At 40.2% G+C, this 20972-nt stretch overlaps 1 protein-coding gene across 1 annotated transcript in view; it reads right to left on the reverse strand.

Annotated features, from left to right (window-relative positions):
- Positions 1-229: 229 nt before the first annotated feature.
- The window catches only part of retreg3 (reticulophagy regulator family member 3), a 57704-nt gene continuing 36961 nt past the window's right edge, over positions 230-20972 (reverse strand). Inside the window, exons 7-9 of the mRNA XM_072561148.1 lie at positions 18203-18282; positions 5978-6110; positions 230-3630 (exon numbers count right to left, since the gene is read on the reverse strand). Of these exons, the coding sequence (XP_072417249.1) occupies positions 3107-3630; positions 5978-6110; positions 18203-18282 (737 nt within the window). The 3' untranslated portion in view covers positions 230-3106. The remainder of the gene's footprint in view (positions 3631-5977; positions 6111-18202; positions 18283-20972) is intronic.

Genomic DNA, 20972 nt, shown 5'->3' on the forward strand with positions numbered 1-20972 from the left:
ATTCAGGTAGCTCATAGATCTACACACAAAAAGACAATGATGAATGGTAAATCTTATCTGTAGCCAGTTACGGAGGAGCAATGGCAGATACTGGCAAATGCAGGATTATGGAAAAACCATAAAACTAGAAAGCAATACCTGAAATAAAACAATACAGGTGTATGGATTGGCCAGAATTCAGTTTAGAAATAAATAAGACATACAACCAAAAATTAGCAACAAAATTCCATTCTAATTTTTAGAAATTTGTTTTAATGAATGGTTCAAAAATAAACAATGACTTTTCTACAAAACTTTTAAATGAATCAGGTCAGTTATAAACTCTGAAAATTAACATTTCGAAATATTTAAATACACAAAAGTGACGTTGAGGATCATACAACATCAAAAATACACGTTTACATATCTCACAACAGTTCAATGCATTTTGCATTATTTAACTACCAGTTCTAATTGTCTGGGCTTCTAATTAAAATATTCAGGCTGCAATAGGTTTCAAAACACACCACAGGGTCCTCAGAGAGGTGTCATCTCAAAATAAATATTCAAAGCGTAAGCTCACCACTGAATTTTTTTTTAAACTTACTGAAGTTTTTAAACAGATCAATATGTACATAATTTCATACATGTTCAAAAGGTTTGAGGGATGAATTGTTTGCTATTTTCAATTTTAGGTGCTACTAGAATCTTCTGCGAAATACACTTCCCCTTTACAATGGAAATAACTGGCTCAGTCTAAATAATGATGACTATAGTTACATTCCTGGGAAAACCAAACCAAGGATCATTGCCCAAAACAACACTTGCAACAGGTACAGTGCATGCAACAGCCAGATAGCCCTAAAGTTTGCATTTAGTCCACGCAGGCCTAGATCAATGATGGAAAGGAAGATCATTTTCTTCCAAAATAGTGTCAGCACTTAATAATCTGTAAATTACAATGATGGACGTTATTTAGTTTCTGTTATAGTATGTAAGCAAATGGTTCCTGTTCAGCAAGTTGCTAATCCAGTATATCATTAACAATATCACTCAATCTCTCAACATTAAGTGTGTAACTAGAGCAGAATATTAAGAAATTTAATATGGGGAGGTCTTGAACCTAAAATGTTAATTCTGCTCTGACCAACTGCTGCCGCCAGCAATTCTTTTTTACTAAATACTTCCAGCAGTATTTTGATTTTGCACTAAAAGCTATAACACAACAAAGTAATGTCTTACAATATCAAATATTTCATTTTTAAAAACAGTTTCAAAAAGATTAATGAACATGAATTCAAAAATTTTAAGCTTTAAAAGGATGTGCAAGGGTTTGGGTTACACTATACTCCAACACATTGCACTGAGTGACATCGCAGTTTAATGTTAAATTTCTATTTCATAAAATACTTTATTTATTATTTTCCTTCTCCAATTGAAGAAGTGAAAGAAAAGAAATGTAACATTACATTTTAATTGCTGCAGTCAGAGTGCTTTCGCTTATAGGGAACCTGCATATTCCAAAAGGGAGCAGAATACTGTCTGCATTATCCACTGACAACTTGCAAAGGTATAGCAGTGAATTCCATATTTATCAAGTTTGATATCTAGATTTCTCAACTGTTGGAAAATGATGCATGCTACATCAATGCAGACTCAGAGGGATACAGTAAACCAACCCAGCACCCTCCAACATCCAACCCCTTACTATAGCTATGTCTCTGATGCCTTTAAAAGCTGGAAAAAGAGGCAGCTCCCCTCCATGTTGACAGTTTGGGTCTTTAGACATTCGACACAAAAGTATTTCTATCTACTATCAGTATCCAGCGTTAGCTCATGGCATACAACCCAACCTCAACTCAGCTGTTTTTGAACCCTTGATTCTGGTCATGTACATTTTCGGCATAACAGTTAGAACTCGAAAGCTGGTCACCAATGAGAACTGTAGAATGCAGTGATCTTAAGGAATAGCTTGAAAAAAAAATTTAATTGAAATGAATTTTTAAAAATTGTTTCCGCAGCAAAAAGCTGCACGGTTACAGAAATCAAAAGCACAATACAAAAAAGGAGTTTGCGACATCTAAAGTGTATTTAAAAATCAATTTAAATTCAAAAGTATTTCATTGCCGAGAATTAATCAATTTATAAATAAGAGATAAACACACCAAATCCCACAAATCTCCTCACTCAAACCTCACTAGGGTTTAAAAACCAAGCCTCCATTATATAAATAGTCTCTGTTCAGTTTTGCTATATTATGAACTTTTCAATATAGTGATGAATAAATAGAACAGCAAAGTTGACTCTACGTATACATTCCCAAAAATCTTAGCCACCTCTTCCTATGAACAACTTAGTTATTGTCTCTGGCTAAGGACAAAGCTCAAAGCTTTTATCCTGGAATTTTTCCAACCTTGCTATTCTGAATGAATAATAGCAACTTTAATCTCTGTCGATTATGAATTTTGTTGCTCAATGCATTACACACGCTGTAAAGTCGATTAAGTCTCTTTACTTGACAACTCCCTAATGCTAGAAAATGGTGTATTTTCTAGAATTCAACTAATCAAATAAAGTCTGGATTACTCTGCACCAACTCCACACCTTGGTTGCTGACAAAATTTGTTGGTTAGTTTTTTTACTTTTTGAAGCAGGAACACAGAAGATACTTCTATGAATAGAGATAGCGCTGTCAACAAGTAATGTCCCACCAAAACTCCTTCTGAAGAACTTCTATCCCTCAAAACAGTAACTGTGCAAAGTCAAAAATCAACAACACAATGATGATTAGCACAATTTTGGAAGTGCACTGTGCAGAATGGCTTCATCATCCCTTAAAACAACCTATCTGGGATGATAGCATTTCAAACCAAATGAACTGGAAGGGGCACCAAACAAACCTGCAATGACAGATAGCAATAAATGCTACATCTCTCTTAACTGTGAATTTCTGTCCACTGCGAGGAAGTAGTAGTAACCAGAGGCAACCACTAGTTAAACTATGCACAACAGCAGCAGGAATAACAGACAGTGTTATTGCAACAATGGGATTATGGCAACATTGTCTTCCAACGAAAGTCTACTGGGTCCAGGATGATATAATTTGGCAACACCAACACCCACAAACCTATTGTTTTCGGAGGAAATTTGAAAGGAAACCTGCCTTTGAGTGTTGTCTTGAGGCTCGATCCTGTGAAGTGATATTCTCATATTGATTCAGCTCTGACTGATCCAACAGTTCAAAATCATCCCCCTCTGCATCAGTGTCCATTTCTGTACCTGAGTGTTCATGATAGGTCTGTGAAGCAAACCTTGGAGGATTGTCCCTCACCATTTGGGCCTCTCGATCTGCTCCTGATAGTGCAGCTGCCATCATATTACTGGCTAGTGTCCCTGCCAGAGTTAAACCTTGGCTGCCTGTGAAATTCAGAGGTGATGGCAGCCCACTGAGGGATATATCTACATCAATATCCTCCTGATCAGAAAACAAGCTCACATCTTCCTGTGCCGAAGCTTGGTAGGGAGCTGTTGGAATACCCAGGCTGGTATCATCATCATCATCATCCAACCCAGCCACACTTGGGTTTATTGATGGGAATTCTGGTAGATCTCTTGCAAATGACTCCTCTGGGTCACTATGACGATCAAGATCTAAGTACAAAAGGAAATTTTGTTTAATGAAGTATTCACTTGACGTACTTCTGATGTGTGGTTATTATAAGTATTGCAGTGAACTTACACTCAAGCAAATAAGAAATAGGAGAGGTAGGCCACACTGTCCTTCAAACCATCATTCAACTAGAACACTACTGATCTTCTGCCTCAACTCCACTTTCCCATTCATTGTCCACATTCCTCAATTCTGAGACCAAAAATCTGTTCCTTGCAGACATTTCCAAAGATTTATAATCCTTTGAATGAAGAAATCTCTCCTTATCCTAGTTCTAAATGATCAACTTCTTTCTGAGATTTTGACCCATCTACTAGATTCTCAGTCAGGGGAAACCATTTCTTAGTGTTCACTATTGATTCCCTACAAAATCTTGAACATGAGATCACAACTCATTCTTCTAAATGTCAAAGAATATATAGAGTCAATCTACTCAGCCTTTCATAGGATAATGAGTGCAGAGATAAAAAGTTTCTACATAGAGTTCATTTCTGACTTTGAGAAAACAGAAGTGTGTCTTTTTGATCCCACCCTCTGCTTAGCCTGGAGGAGCGGTCTTGTAGCCCCCTATTTTGAATCTGCCACCATTCTGACTGAATTTCTGAGATGGAAGCTGAAAAGGCCACACGTCGAGTACTAGCAGTCTCCCAAGTCCCTTCCTCAATTTAATGCTATTTCCACTGACGTCAATCCTGCCACTGGAGTGAGAATGATATCAGTGTGGGGTAGAAGACAGAACAGCTGAAGGGAGCTCAAGAGGGACTGGAGTTTCATGGAATTATTGACATCTAGTCCACCCACAAAACCAGATGGAAATAAACTCAGTTTAACAAATCAATTAAAAGCACAGGGGGTCAGTCACTCATGTTTCCTCAATCCAAGCCTTTGAGGGAGAGATAAAGAGGACAACAAAAGAGGAAAAGGAGGGGATGAATGGAATGAGTACATGAGTTGGTGAGAAAGGGGAGCTAGTTGTGATAGGATTTGATTTGTTATTGTCACATGTACCGAGATACAATGAAAAGTGTTGATTTGCATGCTCTACAGGCAGATCATGTCATACAAAGTGCAATCGGTAGCAGAAGAGACTACAGAATAGTGTTATTGTCACAGAAAAGATCCAGAGGGAGAGATCAACATTAACATTGGAGAGGCCCATTTAAACATCTGATAACAGCAGGAAACTGTTGTTGAATCTGGGAATCTAGGAGGGAGCACATGAGCGTGCATGCGAATGCTCAGTTGATGGGAAAAGGGTTTGTATGTGTTTGGTGGGGGAAAAGATGAGCCTGACTACAATGTGTGGTATAGCATGGCTGTGGACAGAGGGGGCTTCACAGAGTCTTGTGCCACAATGGAAGAGAAAGATTGGTTGAAACCTTGATGAATAAATACAATTTTGATTAAGCAAGCTAAAAATGAATATTTTCATATGTAAATTGTTTTATTAATTTGTGGGATGTGGGCAACACTAGTTGGGCCAGCATTTATTGCCGATCACTAACTGTCCTTGAGAAGATGGTGGTGAGCTGCCTTCTTGAACCATTGCAGTTCATGTAATGTGGATAGACCCTACCGGTGGGGAGGGAATCCCAGGATATGGTGATCTAAAATGTGAACTCTCATAATTATATACCAAATTTTACTATTCTGCCTTATTATGGTTTGGTTATTTTAGGATCACATTAATTTGGGAGCCTTTCTTGCTCATGTAAGTACAACTGCGCCCCTTTTCTCCAAAGTCTTTCTTAAACTAGACAAAAAATCTAATCAATGAGGTGGCTGTGGCCCAGTAATGCCACCGTACTACTAATCAAAAACTGCATCCAACACTGGCCTAGCCAATGACAAAGAAAGAAGGTCTGTATTACTTGTATTAACTGCAATGAATGCTGAAATCGATTGGCTGAGTTGGAGTCTTGACAGTAACATCAGATAAGCAAAGGGAAGACTAATGTTTTGACTCAATTCCACTAATTTGAAGTGGCCTAGAAGAAACTGCATTTCATGACAGATCTATTGTAAGTGCTACGATGAATTCATCTCTGAACAAGTGCTTAAAATCAATTCAAAAAGCCCTTGAATCAACCAATATGCCGTATAGTAAAAGCAATGATTCAGCTTGGGAGAAATAAAACTTAAGTGAATTAATTACTATCTTCTGTTGTGTGGAACATCATCAGGGCACCAGAATATAGTCGACAAAGCTTGTTTCATAGAATCTATCAAAATTCACCTGAACAAAAATGTTTGCGTATGTCACAATTTTCTACATGAACACTAAAATAACACATTCAGACAATAGTCTATTATAACTGAAAAACGTACCTTCAGAGCCATCTGTTATTGGTGTCTGCCCTCGGGATAAGTTGAAAGTTCCATTGTCAGCATACGATACCTCAGTGTCAGAATGCTCAGAGTCTGAAATTTCCAGTTCCTTAGCAATTATGGAGTCATCAAGCTTTTCATGCAAAGAACAGGAGGTTAAAAAAAAAGATATATCAGAACTATTTAATTACAAAAAAAATCTGGTATTAAGAATAGTGCTTTTCACAACCACTGAGCATCCCAATACTTGACAGGTAAATTTTCAGTTTAAAAAAGTGGGGTCACAGCTGTAGTGTACAGGGAACTAATTTGTGTACAGCATGCTCCCACAAATCATGAAAAGTTTTATTCAAAGACAACCAGAAGAAAATAGTTTCAACTTTTTAAAAAATATTTATTTGTGGTGTGAGCACTAGCTGACCAGCTGGGAATAGGTTTAGGATGAGAGGGGAAAGATATAAAAGAGACCTAAGGGGCAACTTTTTCACGCAGTGACACATGTAAGGAATGAGCTGCCAGAGGATGTGGTGGAGGCTATATAATTGCAACATTTAAGAGGCATTTGGATGGGTATATGAATAGGAAGAGTTTGGAGGGATATTGGCCGGGCAATGGCAGATGGGACTAGATTGGGTTGGGATATTTGGTTGGCACGGACAGTTTGGACCGAAGGGTCTGTTTCCATGCTGTACATCTCTAGGACTCTAATGCCTCTGAATCACGGTTAGAGTAGTGCTGGAAAAGCACGGCAGGTCAGGCAGCATCCAAATCGACGTTTCAGGCAAAAATTGATTGCCTGTCCCTAGATGCCCTAGAAAAGGTGGTGATGACCTGCCTTCCAGCACCACTGCAGTCCACCTGTTGTGGGTAGATCCACAATGCCATTAGGAGAGAATTCCAGGCTGTTGACCCAGCAACAGTGAAGGAACAGCGGCATATTTCCAAGTCACGATGGTGAGTGGTTTGGAGGGAAACTTTAAGGTGGTGGCATTCCCATGCATCTGCCTCCCTTATCCCTCTAGATGGAAGTGGTCATGGGCTTTGAAGGTGCTACCTGAGCATCCCTGGTGAATTTTTGCAGTGCATATTGACACTGCTGCTACTAAGTGTCAGTGGTGGAGGAAGTGGATGTTTGTGGATGTGGTGCCAATCAAGCATGCTGCTTTGTCCTGGATGGAGTCAAGCTTGAATGAAGTTGGCCAGCACTAATCCAGGCAAGTGGGGACTACTCCATCACACTCCTAACATGTGCCTTGTAGATAAATGGCAGACAGGCTCCGGGGAATCAGGAGGCGAGTTATTCACTGTAGTCCTAGCCTCTGACTTGCTCTTGTAGTCACTGTGTTTGAAGCCAATCCAGATGAGTTTCTGGTTAATAATAACCTCTAGGATGTTGATAGTGGGGGATTTAGTAATGGCAACATCATTGAATATCAAGGGTGGTGGTTAGATTATCTTTTATTCATGATGATCATAACCTGGCAATTGTGTGGCATGATTGCTACTTGCCACCTGTCAGCCCAAGCCTGGACATTGTCCAGATCTTGTTGCATTTGAACATGGACTGCTTCCATATCTTAGTCGTCACAAATGGTCCTGAACATTGAACATCCCCACTTCTAACCTCATAATAGAGGGAAGGTCATTCATAAAGTAGCTGAAGATGATTGGGCTTAGGACACTACCCTGAGGAACTCCTGCAAAGGGGTTCTGGAGCTGAGATGACTGACCTCTTAACAAGTACGACCATCTTCCTACGTGATAGGCAAGACGCCACAGAGAATTTGCTTCTGATACCCATTTATTCCAGTTTTGCCAGGGGGCCCTTGATACCACACTCTTTTCGTCCACATTCAAACCAAGACTGTAAAAAGGTTAGGAGTTGAGGCTGTGTTGGAACCCAAACTGGGCATTCCTGAGCAGGTTAATGCTGATTAGGTGCTGCTTAATAGCACTGTTGATGACACCTTCCATCACTTTACTGATGATCGAGAGGAGACTGATGGGGTGATAAGTGGCTGGGTTGGATTTGTCACAAAGCTGTTCCCGTTTTTTCCTAAAAGCTGTTCCTTTTCTCAAGGATACTGCATCCTTAGCTTTTTTCGGACGGATCATAAATAGCTCCTGGCTCCGAGGTGACCAGTTTGGTACAGAGATGAAAAAGGATTTTGAGAGGCCTTTTGTTTATATGTAAATCGATTAGACTTAAGCCAAAGTGGTCATGTTTTAGAAGTGATCTGTATAATGAAAGGGGAGTGATCATTTATCCAGCTGAGCAGTTCAGTCCAGAACTAGTTAGGAGTTCAGCTGTGCAGAAAGAGGCTCTCTCTTTCTCTCTGTCCTTCTGCCCATTAACTTCAACCTATAATCATTTGTTCCATTTTTACTGTTTTTTTTAGGGGGCTTGCTTATTGGAACTGTTGTGTATATTTGGCACAGCATAATTAAGTCTAGTTTGGATAGTCTGAGTTCTGTAGGCATTCTCTATTCTGTTCTTTGTGTTTCATTGTGTAATTTGTGAATAAATTTTTGTCTGTTTTAATATCTGGCAGTCAACCTCTCTGGGTAATTTTCACTGTACACTGTAAATTGCAAAGTTATGGTTTGGGCTGCCTGCTTAAGAATGTTCTGAGTGGTCTGGCCTAGGTCGTAACGGATTGGGGACTCTTTGTGGGGTTTTAAACAGCGAGTGGTAGGTGCTAGTGTCTGTATTTCAGGTGTTGGTTTGTTTGGGTAGACAAAGCTTGGGATAGTAATGGTTCTTTCAGTCGCCACAAGGTTTCTGGAAGCGGATGCGGTGCCTTTGGAAGTTTTGCAAAAAGGTGAAGACCACCAAGCTGCAGGAATTAGCAGACCAGCTGGGATTGGACTTGCCTGCTTGTGAGGAAAGCAGAGATAATTACAGCAGTGGCTCAGCATTTAAACTTGTTGGAGAAACCATCAGAATTTATAAAGATGGCAAGAATTCAGTTGCACATGAAGCAGCTTGAGTTAGAGGCAAGCGATAAGGAAAGGCAGCAGAAATGAAACTCAGTCCGAGTTACAATTAAAACCAGAAGGGTGAGATAAAGAGATCAACAGAACAGTGAGAAAAAAAAGCGTTTGAATTTCAGAAATTGACCCTCAGCTTAAAAGGCTGAAGGTAACCTTAGCGAAGAAGTCAAAACTTCACTGCCTGAAGTAGCGTGAACTCATGTGGAAGAGCAGAGAGTTAAAACGACAAAGTTAGCAGCTGAAGTGGCTGATGATTGTGAGCTGGTCCATAAAACATGGTTTGGCTTCCAAAATCAATTTCAGTCCATGAGGGATAGAAATTGGGGCAAAGAGAAATCCTCAGTGAAGATCATAAGGCTAACTTATGACAGTGTAAAAAAAGAAACCCTTGAGGGGGACAAAAGTTAAAAAGCTCCAGTGTATTATAATAAAGTGGGCCACATGAAATCAGTGTTCGTGGACTAGGAGAAAGCCAGAGGTAGGAAAACCAGACAAGCCTGGGAGTTTTGTTGGACTAGTAACAAAAAGCACAAGGGAAGTTAGACAACTGCCTCAGTGTACAAGATGATCAGAGGTTGATGAAGGAGGAAGTGCCAGATCTGATTAAAAAATATACATGCAAGGGTAACGTAGCAGGTGTTTTGGGCATGAAGTAAGAGCACCATTAAAATTGATTAAGGAGAAATTAATAAGTCAAAATTCAGAAACTACACAATTGAATGATGTGTCAAATTTTAGAGAACGATCAAACAGAGCCGGAGAGACAGCATTTAAAAGTATTACAGCATACAATAAAACAGGAAGCAGATAAAAAATCACAAATTCGCAATTGGGGATAAGGTATTAGTGTTACTTCCAGTAACAGGTAAGCCTTTAAAAGCAAGATTTAATGGACCTTATCAAATCTAGAGGAACTATTTGGTTAGGACTCCAGACAGAAATAAATCTCTCAGTGTGTCATGTGAATATGTTCATAAAGGTATTTTGACAGGGAAGGAAAGCAAGGGGTGGTGTTAATGATTACAGCACAGAGGGAAGAACCAAGTTCAGAGGATTCTGAATTGGACATTCCTCAAATCAAATTGGACAATGGGGAAGCTGTCAAAAATTGGGATAAGTTATTCAGTTACCTTCCACAAGAAAATCGAAATGACCTGAAAGAGTCATTACTATCGCATGGGGAGATATGTGGAAATAAACTGGGTAGTACTAACCTAATTATGCACGATGTAGATATAGGAGATCCGGTTTCGATTAAGCAACATTCTTATAACCCACTAAAGTTGGCATAGGTTCAGAAGGAGATAGAGCGCATGCTCCAAGATGGTATAATTGAAGTGAGTTACAGTGGCTGGAGCTCACCCATAGTCATGGTGCCAAAGCCAGATTGTACCCAATGGTTATGTGTGGACTATTGCAAAGGCAACGCCATTACAAAGACTGATGAATATCCAATTGTGAATCCAGGACTGTCTCAATAAAGTGGGACAAGCAACTTACATTTCTAAGTTGGACTTGCTCAGAGGCTACTGGCAAATACTTCTGTCAGAGAGAGCAAAAGCAAGTTCGGCTTTCAACACGCCAGGTGGACTATAACAGTTCAAAGTTATGATCAAAGTGGTGCTGGAAAAGCACAGCAGGTCGGGCAGCATCCGAGGAACAGGAAAATCGATGTTGCGGGCAAAAGCCCTTCATCAGGAGGTTCCTGCTCCTCAGATGCTGCCTGACCTGCTGTGCTTTTCCACCACCGCTCTGATCTAAACTCTGGTTTCCAGCATCTGCAGTCCTCACTTTTGTCCAGTTCAAAGTTATGCCATTTGGTATGAAAAATGCTCCAGCCACATTTCAGAGACTGACTAATAAGGTCATTGCCAGATTACCCAACTGTGTGGTGTATATTGATGAACTGGTGAGTTTTAATCACTTATGGTAAGAAAGTTTACAGTATTCATCAGACTTTTCTTAGATTAGATTACTCACAGTGTGGAAACAGGCCCTTCGGCCCAACAAGTCCACACCTACCCTCCGAAGAGCAACCCACCCAGACCCATTCCCCTACATTTACCCCTTCACCTAACACTACGGGCAATTTAGCATGACCAATTCACTTAACTTGCACATTTTTGGACTGTGGGAAGAAACTGGAGCACCTGGTGGAAACCCACGCAGACACAGGGAGAATGTGCAAACTCCACACAGAGAGTCGTCTGAGGTGGAAATTGAACCCGGGTCTCTGGCACTGTGAGGCAGCAGTGCTAGCCACTGTGCCACCGTGCTGCCCTCGATTGATTTTGGAAGGCAGGCTTGGTGGTAAACCTAGCTAAAAGTGAATTTGCCAAAGCTCAAGTCACCTTTCTGGGCCATGTTATTGGACATGGACAAATGGCCCTATGGGATGCAAAATCAAAAGTAATTCGGGAATTTTCCACACCGTCGATTTTACCTAAAGTTCATGCCGAACTTTAACAGTGTGGCTGCTCCATTCACCGAATTGTTAAAAAAGGGAAAGAAGTTTCAGTGGACAGCAGACTGTCAAAAGGCATTTGACAGCCTAAAAACTGTGTTAACCACTGCCCAGTATTAGCCACACCGGATTACACGACTCCATTCAAGGTGGCTATCAATGCCACTGATGTGGGTGTCGGTGCAGTGCTCCTGCAGGAGATGACAAGGGAATGGAAAGACCCACTGGGTATTTTTCCCCGGAGGTTGAACGCTCATCAACCGAAATATTCAATAGTAGAAAAAAAGAGACTTTAAGCTTGGTGTTGGCATGACAACATTTCAGTGTTTATATTACCAGCAACACACTGGAGACAATTGTATACACTGACCATAAATTTTTCCACAGATGTCAATGGGTTAAGGACAAAATTGCCAGACTGTTTAGATGGAACTTCTTGTTTCATTTAGTGTGACACTTGTGTATGTGACAGGTCACAAAAACGTGATTGTCGATGGGTTATTGAGGCTCAAATGAGATATGGAGGCGTTTGTTGGCGGGTCTGCCACAGCCTGAATTTGCATGTGGTTGTGTATGTTTATAGTTAGTAGTGTGTGTGTGTGTGTGTGTGTGTGTGTGTGTGTGTGTGTGTGTGTGTGTGTGTGTGTGTGTGTGTGCGCGCGCGCGCCATCTTTTGATATTGATGGTTCATTATCTTTAAAGGGGGGGAGGTGTCACAAAAAGTTCCTTTTCTCAAGGATATGGTGTCCTTGCCTTTTTCCAAAGAGGTCCTAAACAGCTCCCGGCTCTGAGGTGACAAGTTTAGTGCAGAGATGAGAAAGGATTTTCAGAGGCCTTTTATTTATATATAAACAGATGAGACTTCAGGCCAAAGTGATCATGTTTTAGAAGTGACCTGTATAATGGACGATATGCACTACTGATAGTTAGCATTGGTGTTGGAGGGACAAATATTTGTGGATGTAGTGTTAATCAAGTGCTATTGTGTCATGGATGCTTCGAGTGTTGTTGGAGCAGCACTCATCCAGACAACAGCATTCTATCACACTCCTTACTTGTGCCTTGCAGATTGTGGACAGGCTTTAGCGAATCAGATAATGAATTACTCACTGCAGGATCTACAGTGCAAGTCAGAGGTTTTTAAAACCAGAGTATTTTGATCGTGGGAAATCAATGAGGATTTTGCCATGGAATGTCAAAGACCGATGGTTAGATTCTCTTAGATTGCCTCTTGTTAGAAATAGTCATTCTAGAACATAGAACATTACAGTGCAGTACAGGCCCTTCGACCCTCGACATTGCACCGACCTGTGGAACCAATCTGAAGCCCACCTATCCTACAAAATTCCATTTTCATCAATATATTTATCCAATGACCATTCAAATGCCCTTAAAGTTGGTGAGTCCACTATGGTTAGAGGCAGTGTTGTTCCATGCCCCTACTACTGAGTGAAGAAACTACCTTTGACTTCTGTCCTAATATCTATCACCCGTTAATTTTAAGCTATGTCCCCTCATGCTAACCATCACCATCCAAGGAAAAAGGCTCTCACTGTCCACCCGATCTAACCCTCTGATTATCTTTTACATCTCAACTAAGTCAACTCTCAATCTTCTTCCCTCTAATGAAAACAATGCCAAGTCCTTCAGCCTTTCCTCATCAGACCTTCCCTCCATATCAGGTAACATCCTAGTAAATCTCCTTCCAAAGCTTCCACAGCCTTCCTATATGCAGTGAGCAGAAATGTATGCAATACTCCAAATGCGGCTACACCAGAGTTTTGTACAACTGTAGCATGACCTTGTGCCTCCGAAACTCTACTAGTAAAACATTAACGCTGTTCCCAAAATACCTGACTTCATGCCTAACACCTTAAAGTTATGCTACTTGTTAGTGACTCTTCAATTAAGATGAACAGCTGTTTCCTGGACACTCTGTCCATCAAATTTGTTATGCACGTCCTCCCTCTGACTAAACCACAATGAACACCCCTGATCAAACCCTGCGTCTACAAGTGGAGATTAATTCTTTCCTTCAGAATTTTCACCAGCAGTTCCATTACTATGAACTTGAGACTCACTTTCCTGTATTCCATGGTTCCTCTCTATCACTCTTCGTGAGAAGTGGAACCATGTTAGCAGTCCTCCAGTCCTTTGGCAGCTCCCTTGGAGCAAGGGGAATTAAAAATTTGGATCAGAGCCCCTGTAATTTCATTTTCCCTCTCTCACAGCAATGAGAGATAAAACTCACCTATACCTGTGGATCTGTCCACTTTTTAAGCCCACCAAAACTTCCAATATATCCCCACTCCCTGTGTCGAACTTCTCAAAAACTCTCAATCCCTCTTCCTGAATTCCGTACCTACATTCTCTTTCCCCAAAAATGAAGACAGATGTGAAGTACTCATTTTAACACTCTACCAATGTCTTCTGGATCCATGTATAGACTGCACCCTTGGTCCCCATTAGACCCTATTCTTTCTCTGTTTACCCTTGACCCCTCTGATCTTTGTGTCAAGGCAGTCACTGTCATCTCAGGTTCAGCTCTTTTGTGTGTGTTCGAGTCAAGGCTACAATGAACACAAGACCATAAGAAATAGGAGTAGACCACCTGGTCCATGCAGCCTGCTCCGCCATTCAATAAGATCTTTTCAAGGACTTAATTCCACTTAACCCTTATTTCCTTTACTGTTCAAAAATCTGTTTTTAAGGCAAAGATATTCAACAAGTAGCCTCAACTGCTTCATTGGGCAGGGAATTCCACAGATTCACAACTCTTTGGGAAAATAAGTTCCTCCTCAACTCGGTCCTAAATCTGCTGCTCCTTCTTTGACTCTGCCCCCTAGCTCTAGTTTCATCCGCCAGTGGAACCAACCTCTCTATCTTATAGAAGCATATAAAATTATGAAGGAATTATACAAGATAGCCCCCTCATTCTACATGAAGTACATTTAATTGACTGAGAACTGGCATCTGCAATTCTGATGATCTCCTGAGGAGGCCAAGATCGATTGTTCACTTGACACCTCAGACTTCAGATTCCACAAGACTTCTTGAGCTCTGGATTCCATGTCAAGTCTTCCCAGGCTAGTTCCTTCCATCGTATACTACTATGCTGCCACCTCTGCCTGGAATGAATATGTCAGTGCCTGGGACATGGTTTGTATGATACAATTGCATGAGTATGATTACGCTTGTTGTTGCTTGACGAGACCATGAAACAGCTCAAAATTCTTGCACTCATCCCTGATGATAGTAAAGTAGACTATATAGGGTCAACAGTGCTGAATTTGCCATTGTTTTCTTCCAATGCCTAGTACAAAGTCAGATGGTCCATTCTATCTCAGTCCTTTGAGACTCTTTAGTGGTTTGATACTACAAAGTGTCTTACAGGCGATTTCAGAGAGCAGTTAAGAGTCAGCCACATAGCTGTTAGTTTGGTATCATACGTAGGCCAGAACAAAGACAGCCATTTTCCTTCCCTACAAGGTCATTACTGAACCAGATTCCTTTTCACAACAATTAACAATGGCCATAATCAGATTTAAAAAAAAAAATTCAAATTCCACTATCTGTTGTGGAATCATCATAGAATCCCTATCAGGTGGAAACAGACCCTTCAGCCCAACAAGTCCACACCAACCTGGAATGTTATTTGGATCTCTGGATTTCTAGTCAAGTGACAAAACAATTGTCATCCCACTAGTTTAACCATTCACTGAGGATTGAAAAAGAGATATTTTTAGAAAAACGTAGAAACTAGGAACAGAAGACCATTTGACCTTACAAGTCTGTTCCACAATTCAATGGGATTAAGGCAGATGCTCTAACTTTATGCCATATTCCTGCTTTCTACCTATATGTCTTGATGCCTTTAAAGTCCAAATATTTCTCTTTGTTGAATATATTCAGTGACTTAGTTTCACACCCTTCTGCGATAGAGAATTCAGTAGGTTTACTATCCTTTAAGTGGAGAATATTTCTTCATTTCAGCCCTAAATGACTCCTCTCGTATCCAGAGACTGTGTCCCCTGATTCGGGACTCCCCAAAAAAAAAAGGTAAAACATTCTCCTTGGATTTAGTCTGTCCAGTTCTTTTAAAATTTCAAATGTTTTAATCAAATCCCCTCTCATTCTTTTTAAATCTAGAGAATACAGGCCCAATCAAATAAATCTTTCTTCATAGGACAGTCCAGTCATCCCCAGCATCAGTCAGGTGAACCTCTGTTGTATGCCATGGGATGTATATCCTTTAAATATGATGACCAAAACTGCACATAATACTTCAGAAGTGGCCTCACCAAAGCCCTGTATAACGACAGCAAACTATTACTACGTCACAACTCAAACCCTCTTGCAAAGAAGGCCAATACCATTTTGTGCTCCTAACTGCTGTTGCACATCCCTGTTTACTTTTTTTGACTGGTGTAGGGCACTCAGATTCCTTTATACATCTTAATTTCCCAATGTAAGTAACCATTTAAGTAACACTCTTGCCTTTCTCATTTCTATACTGAAGTGTATAACTTCACGTTTAGCCAAGCTGTACTACATCTGTCATGTGATTATTCACTCACCTCAAAAAGTCTCTCTGCATCCTCCTCACAACCCCACCCAGGTTTGTGTGTCATCAGGAAACTTGGAAATGTTACATTTAGTTGCCTTATTCAGGTCATTTGTATGTTTCATGAATAGCTGGGACCCAAGCATTGATCGAGTTACCCCACTTGCCAACATTTGCCACATGAAAAGAGCCCACGAACTTCCAATCTGTTATTAATGCTCAATCCATGCCACATCAACCCTGTCCTACATGTGTTAAGCTTGCTCACGAACCTCTTATCAAACAACCTTATCGAAAGCCTTCTGAAAATCCAAACACACCACTTTCACTGGTTTTCCCCTGTTTATTCTACCAGTTACATTCTCAAACAAACCACTAGTAGATTTGTTAAGCATGATTTGCCTTTCATAAATCCACACTGGCTTTGTCCAATCCCATTAAATGTTTTCTAAATGTTCTGTTATCGCATCTTTTATAATGGAGTATAGCATTTCCTCCACTTCTGATGTTATGCCAACTGGTCTGTAATTCTAAACAAATATTGTGCATGTTAGAAATTAGGAAAGAAAACAAATTGCTGGAAAAACTCATGTCTGGGGAGATAAAACATTTGGAGACCAGTGACCCTTCTTCAGAATTGATTGAACCTAGGAGAAGTTTGATTTATACATTGAAGGTGGGATGGGAGGAGTAAATGATAGGTGGAGATAAAGCCTAGACAGAGAGAGAAAAATAGTTGAGGTCAGCTTGGGAAAATCAATAGCTGCTAAATGGGGCCATTACTGGCTGACAATCAGATGGTCATAGTAGCAGCCCATGTAATGACAAGGCCTGGTGTGTGGGAGTTGGGCTAAGGACATGGGGGAAGGTGCTCAGACCCTGAAATTATGTAACTCTACACAGAATCCTGAAGGCCGCAGGGTCCGCCCCAAGCAGAAAACAAAGCAGGGTCACTGGACACAAAATGTTAACTCTGCTTTCCTTCCACGGATGTTACTATATTTGATGAGTTTTCCCAGCAATTTCCGCTTTCAATCTTAATTTTTTTAAAAAAAGTCTACAACCCGTTTTAAATCGATAGGGTTATATTTGCCACCCTCCAAACTCTAGGAACTGCTCCAGAGTCTAGAGAATTTTGGAAGGTGATCACCTATGCAATAAATATTTACAGGGACATTTCCTTTAGTAATCTGGGATATAGGTAATCAAGCTCTGTGGTTTGTCAGCTTTAAACCCCATTAAAATTTCCCCAGCACCATTTTGTTAGTATTATTCATTTAAAAAAAAATTCCACCCTCTCACTAGACCCTTGGTTCCCTCATTTCTGGGAGGCTCTTTGCTGAAGACCAAAGATGTGTTCAATTATTTTGCTTTCTTAAAATTCCCGATTATAATTTCCCTGGCTTTTGACTGTAAGAGACCTATATTTTTAATCTTTTTCCCCTCATGTATTCACACAAGTTATTAAAATCAGTTTTCATGTTCCTTGCTTTATTTCCATACTGTAACTTCCCCTCTCGATCAAACTTTATGCCCTTTTTGTGGAATTCTAAAACGGTCCCAGTCCTCAGGCTTCCTCTTTTGCCTGGCAACTTTGTGTTTCCTCTCTTTGGATCTAAAACTACCACTAATTCCCTTTGTGCATGATGAATTTTGCAACAAATAAGAATGAATTATTTTTATAATTCATGCAGTTCATAAATATGAATTATTGCCTATCTGCCTTCAACCCTTCTGATAAGGTTTCCCACTTAATTCTTGCCAAGTTACACCTCATACACTCATTGTTAAGATTTAGATTCTAAATAAAGGGAACTATAATTTGTTGATTTTAGACAAATTCACATAAAAATCACACAAGATGATGATTATAGATTTCACAATAAAATGCAACTAAATCTGAATGAACAAGAAGAAAACAGAAATCTTTAGAAAGCTCAAACACTAAGGATAATTAACAACTTAAAACTTCAACCAATCTATTTCAAACGTTACACCGATACACAGAGTGCACTTTAGATTGTTTAAAATTTTATAAATTGGTGAGATAATGAGAGCATGCATTGTGGAAGAGGCCTTGCCAAGAAAGAGTAAGCAGGCATCTGAGAATTAACAATACTGGCAGACCAAGGTTAGCATAAGAGGTGAGTATGAGTCACTCGTACACTCAACAATGCCAACAGAAAAACAGCATGATCAGTACCTTAGGGCAGAAGGCAGCTAATTCAGCTTCACTGTCACTTCCATCATCTGCAGTTCTGACAGCTGGTGCTCGGCGACGTACTGAAGCAAGCCAAGGAAAAGATTCTACGGTTAAATAATGGCCACACAGAGCTGCTCCTCCATCTCCATTGCATTTAATTTGCTATAGTGATTCCACTGTAGCATCCCACATCTTGTATTATTCGTTATACCCCAGACCCACCTCCAGTACTGAGCTCAAGAAAATTTTGCTAATCGGCTTAGAAAAGGGCATCTTGGATCTTAATTAAAAAATATCAACATCAACATCTGAGCAACTAATAAGACTTAAGGGATCAGTACAGCAATAAATAGTACAGGAAATAGTGAACTTAAATCAGGCACAGATAAGAAATAAAAAGATGAAGAAACAAATGTTGAAAGGAAAGGAAAGATAATGCTAAAAAATCTCTTCAAAAATATTTACCTCTGCAGAAGTGAAACTCCAGAGTTTCCTCTCTGGGCCAGAGGGGTTGAACGAAATTGCAGGAATGCAAATCTAACTAAAAAAAAGGTGCTTATACAAATGAATCAGTCCAATCTTTCTAAAATGATTACTAATTAAAATGGACATTGAGCATTTTTCAACAAAAAAAAGAGCTTCAAGAAAAGCTAACTTTAGCATCAGGCTAACTTTTGCATTTTGCAGTGCTTCTTTTCCTTACTACAAATTGCTGGATGATTGATGCAATACCAATGGGTAAGCACACTAAACTTGATATTGTTTTTCCAGCAAATTATGGTCCATTAACTATAAAGAAGCAGCAATTCATTGTAGAGTGCAAGTAGAGTCATAGAGATGTACAGCACCGAAACAGACCCTTCGGTCAACTCATCCATGCTGACCAGATATCCCAACCCAATCTACTCCCATCTGTCAGCACCCGGTGCATATCCCTCCAAACCATCCAGACGACTTTTAAATGTTGCAACTGCACAGACTCCACCACTTCCTCTGGTGGCTCTTTCCATACACGCACCATCCTCTGTGTGAAAATGCTGCCCCTTAGGTCCCTTTTAAATCTTTCCCCTCTCACTGTAATCCAATGCTGTCTAGTTTTGGAGTCCCCTACTGTGGAAAAGAGCTTGGCTATTCACACTAACTATGCCCCTCATGATTTTATAAACTTCTATAAGGTCACCTCTCAGCCTCCAACACCCCAGGGAAAATAACCCCAGCCTATTCAATCTTCCAACCTTGGAAAAATCCTTGTAAATCTTTTCTGAATGCTTTCAAGTTTCACAACAGTGAGACCAGAATTGAATGCAATATTCCAAGGTTAATCTTGCTAATCTTTTCTCAAAAATCATTGTCTCTTACATGAGGTCAATTTGGCTGTTCGTTACTGAATTCATATTTGCTAATTAACTAGCTGTATTCTTAAAACCAACAACTGTACAAAACTATTGTGGTTACTAGTTTTAACATGTGAAGTACTGATCTTCAGGAGGATATAGGCTATCATATGCAGACCCAGTCCTGTGATTAAATTGTTTTGACAATTAATCAACAGCAAAAGAACAAAACTTGTAGCAGTAACTTTTTTTAAAAAAAGAAACGACCAGTCACACCTTTGGCCATTTCCTGAATTTAGCAGAAAATATACAGTGATTTAGTCAAAAGAGGTCTACTAAGGCATCAGCGGATTCTTTATTGACTTCATCCACAAGAGCCAACTGGAACAACGGTAGTTGATACCCTCAAAGTGTAAGCAGGTGGAGTAGCTGTAATTGTCAGGGGATGGGGGGGGGGGGGATGGGGGGGGGGGGGGGCGGGGGAGCGGGCGGAGAGAGAAAAGAGATCCAGTTGTTATGGCATATGTTGGGAGGGCTCAGGAGAGGTGATTAAATTTTCCACAACAGGTACATAAGAACATAAGAACAAGGAGCGGGAGTAGGTAATCTGGCCCTTCAAGCCTGCTCTGCCACTCAATAAGATCCTAGCTAATCTTTTTCTGGACTCAGTTCCACTTACCCACGTTTTCACCATATCCCTTAATTTCTTTATTTTTCAAAAAAGTACCTACCTTAGTTTTAAAAGCAATTACTAAAGTAGCATCAACTACTTCCCTGGCCGAAGAATTTCATAGATTAACAACCCTCTAGGTGAAGAGGTTCCTGCTCAGTTCAGTTCTCAACCTGCTTCCTCTAATCTTGAGGCCGTGCCCTCTGGTCTTAGGATGTTTCCACTGATAGAAATAGATAGTTTCACCTATGTTATTGATTCCCTTCATAAATTTTATTTTTCCATAAGATCCCTCCTCATTCTTCTGAATTCTAATGAATATAATCCCAATCTACTCAGTCTCTCTTCATGAGCCAACCCCCTCAACTCCAGAATCAACCTAGTGAACCTCCTCTGCACCCCCTCCAGTGCCAGGACATCCTTTCTAAATTAAGGAGACTAAATCTGCACACAGTACTCCAGGTGTGGCCTCACCAGCACTTTGTACAGCTGTAACATTACCTCTCAGATTTTAAACTCAACCCCTTTAGCAATGAAGGACAAAATTCTATTTGCCTTCTGAACTACTTGTTAGACCTGCAGACCTTCTGCGATTCATGCACAAAGACACCCAGGTCCCTCTGCAAATCAGCATGCTGCAACTTTTTACCACTCAAGTAATAATCTGTTTTGCTGTTACTCCTACCAAAATGTATGACTTCACACTAACATTGTATTCCATCTGCCAGACCTTTGCCCATTCACTCAATGTATCTATGATCCTCTG

Source organism: Chiloscyllium punctatum, chromosome 42, assembly GCF_047496795.1.
Source record: "Chiloscyllium punctatum isolate Juve2018m chromosome 42, sChiPun1.3, whole genome shotgun sequence".
NCBI classification, from domain to species: domain Eukaryota; kingdom Metazoa; phylum Chordata; class Chondrichthyes; order Orectolobiformes; family Hemiscylliidae; genus Chiloscyllium; species Chiloscyllium punctatum.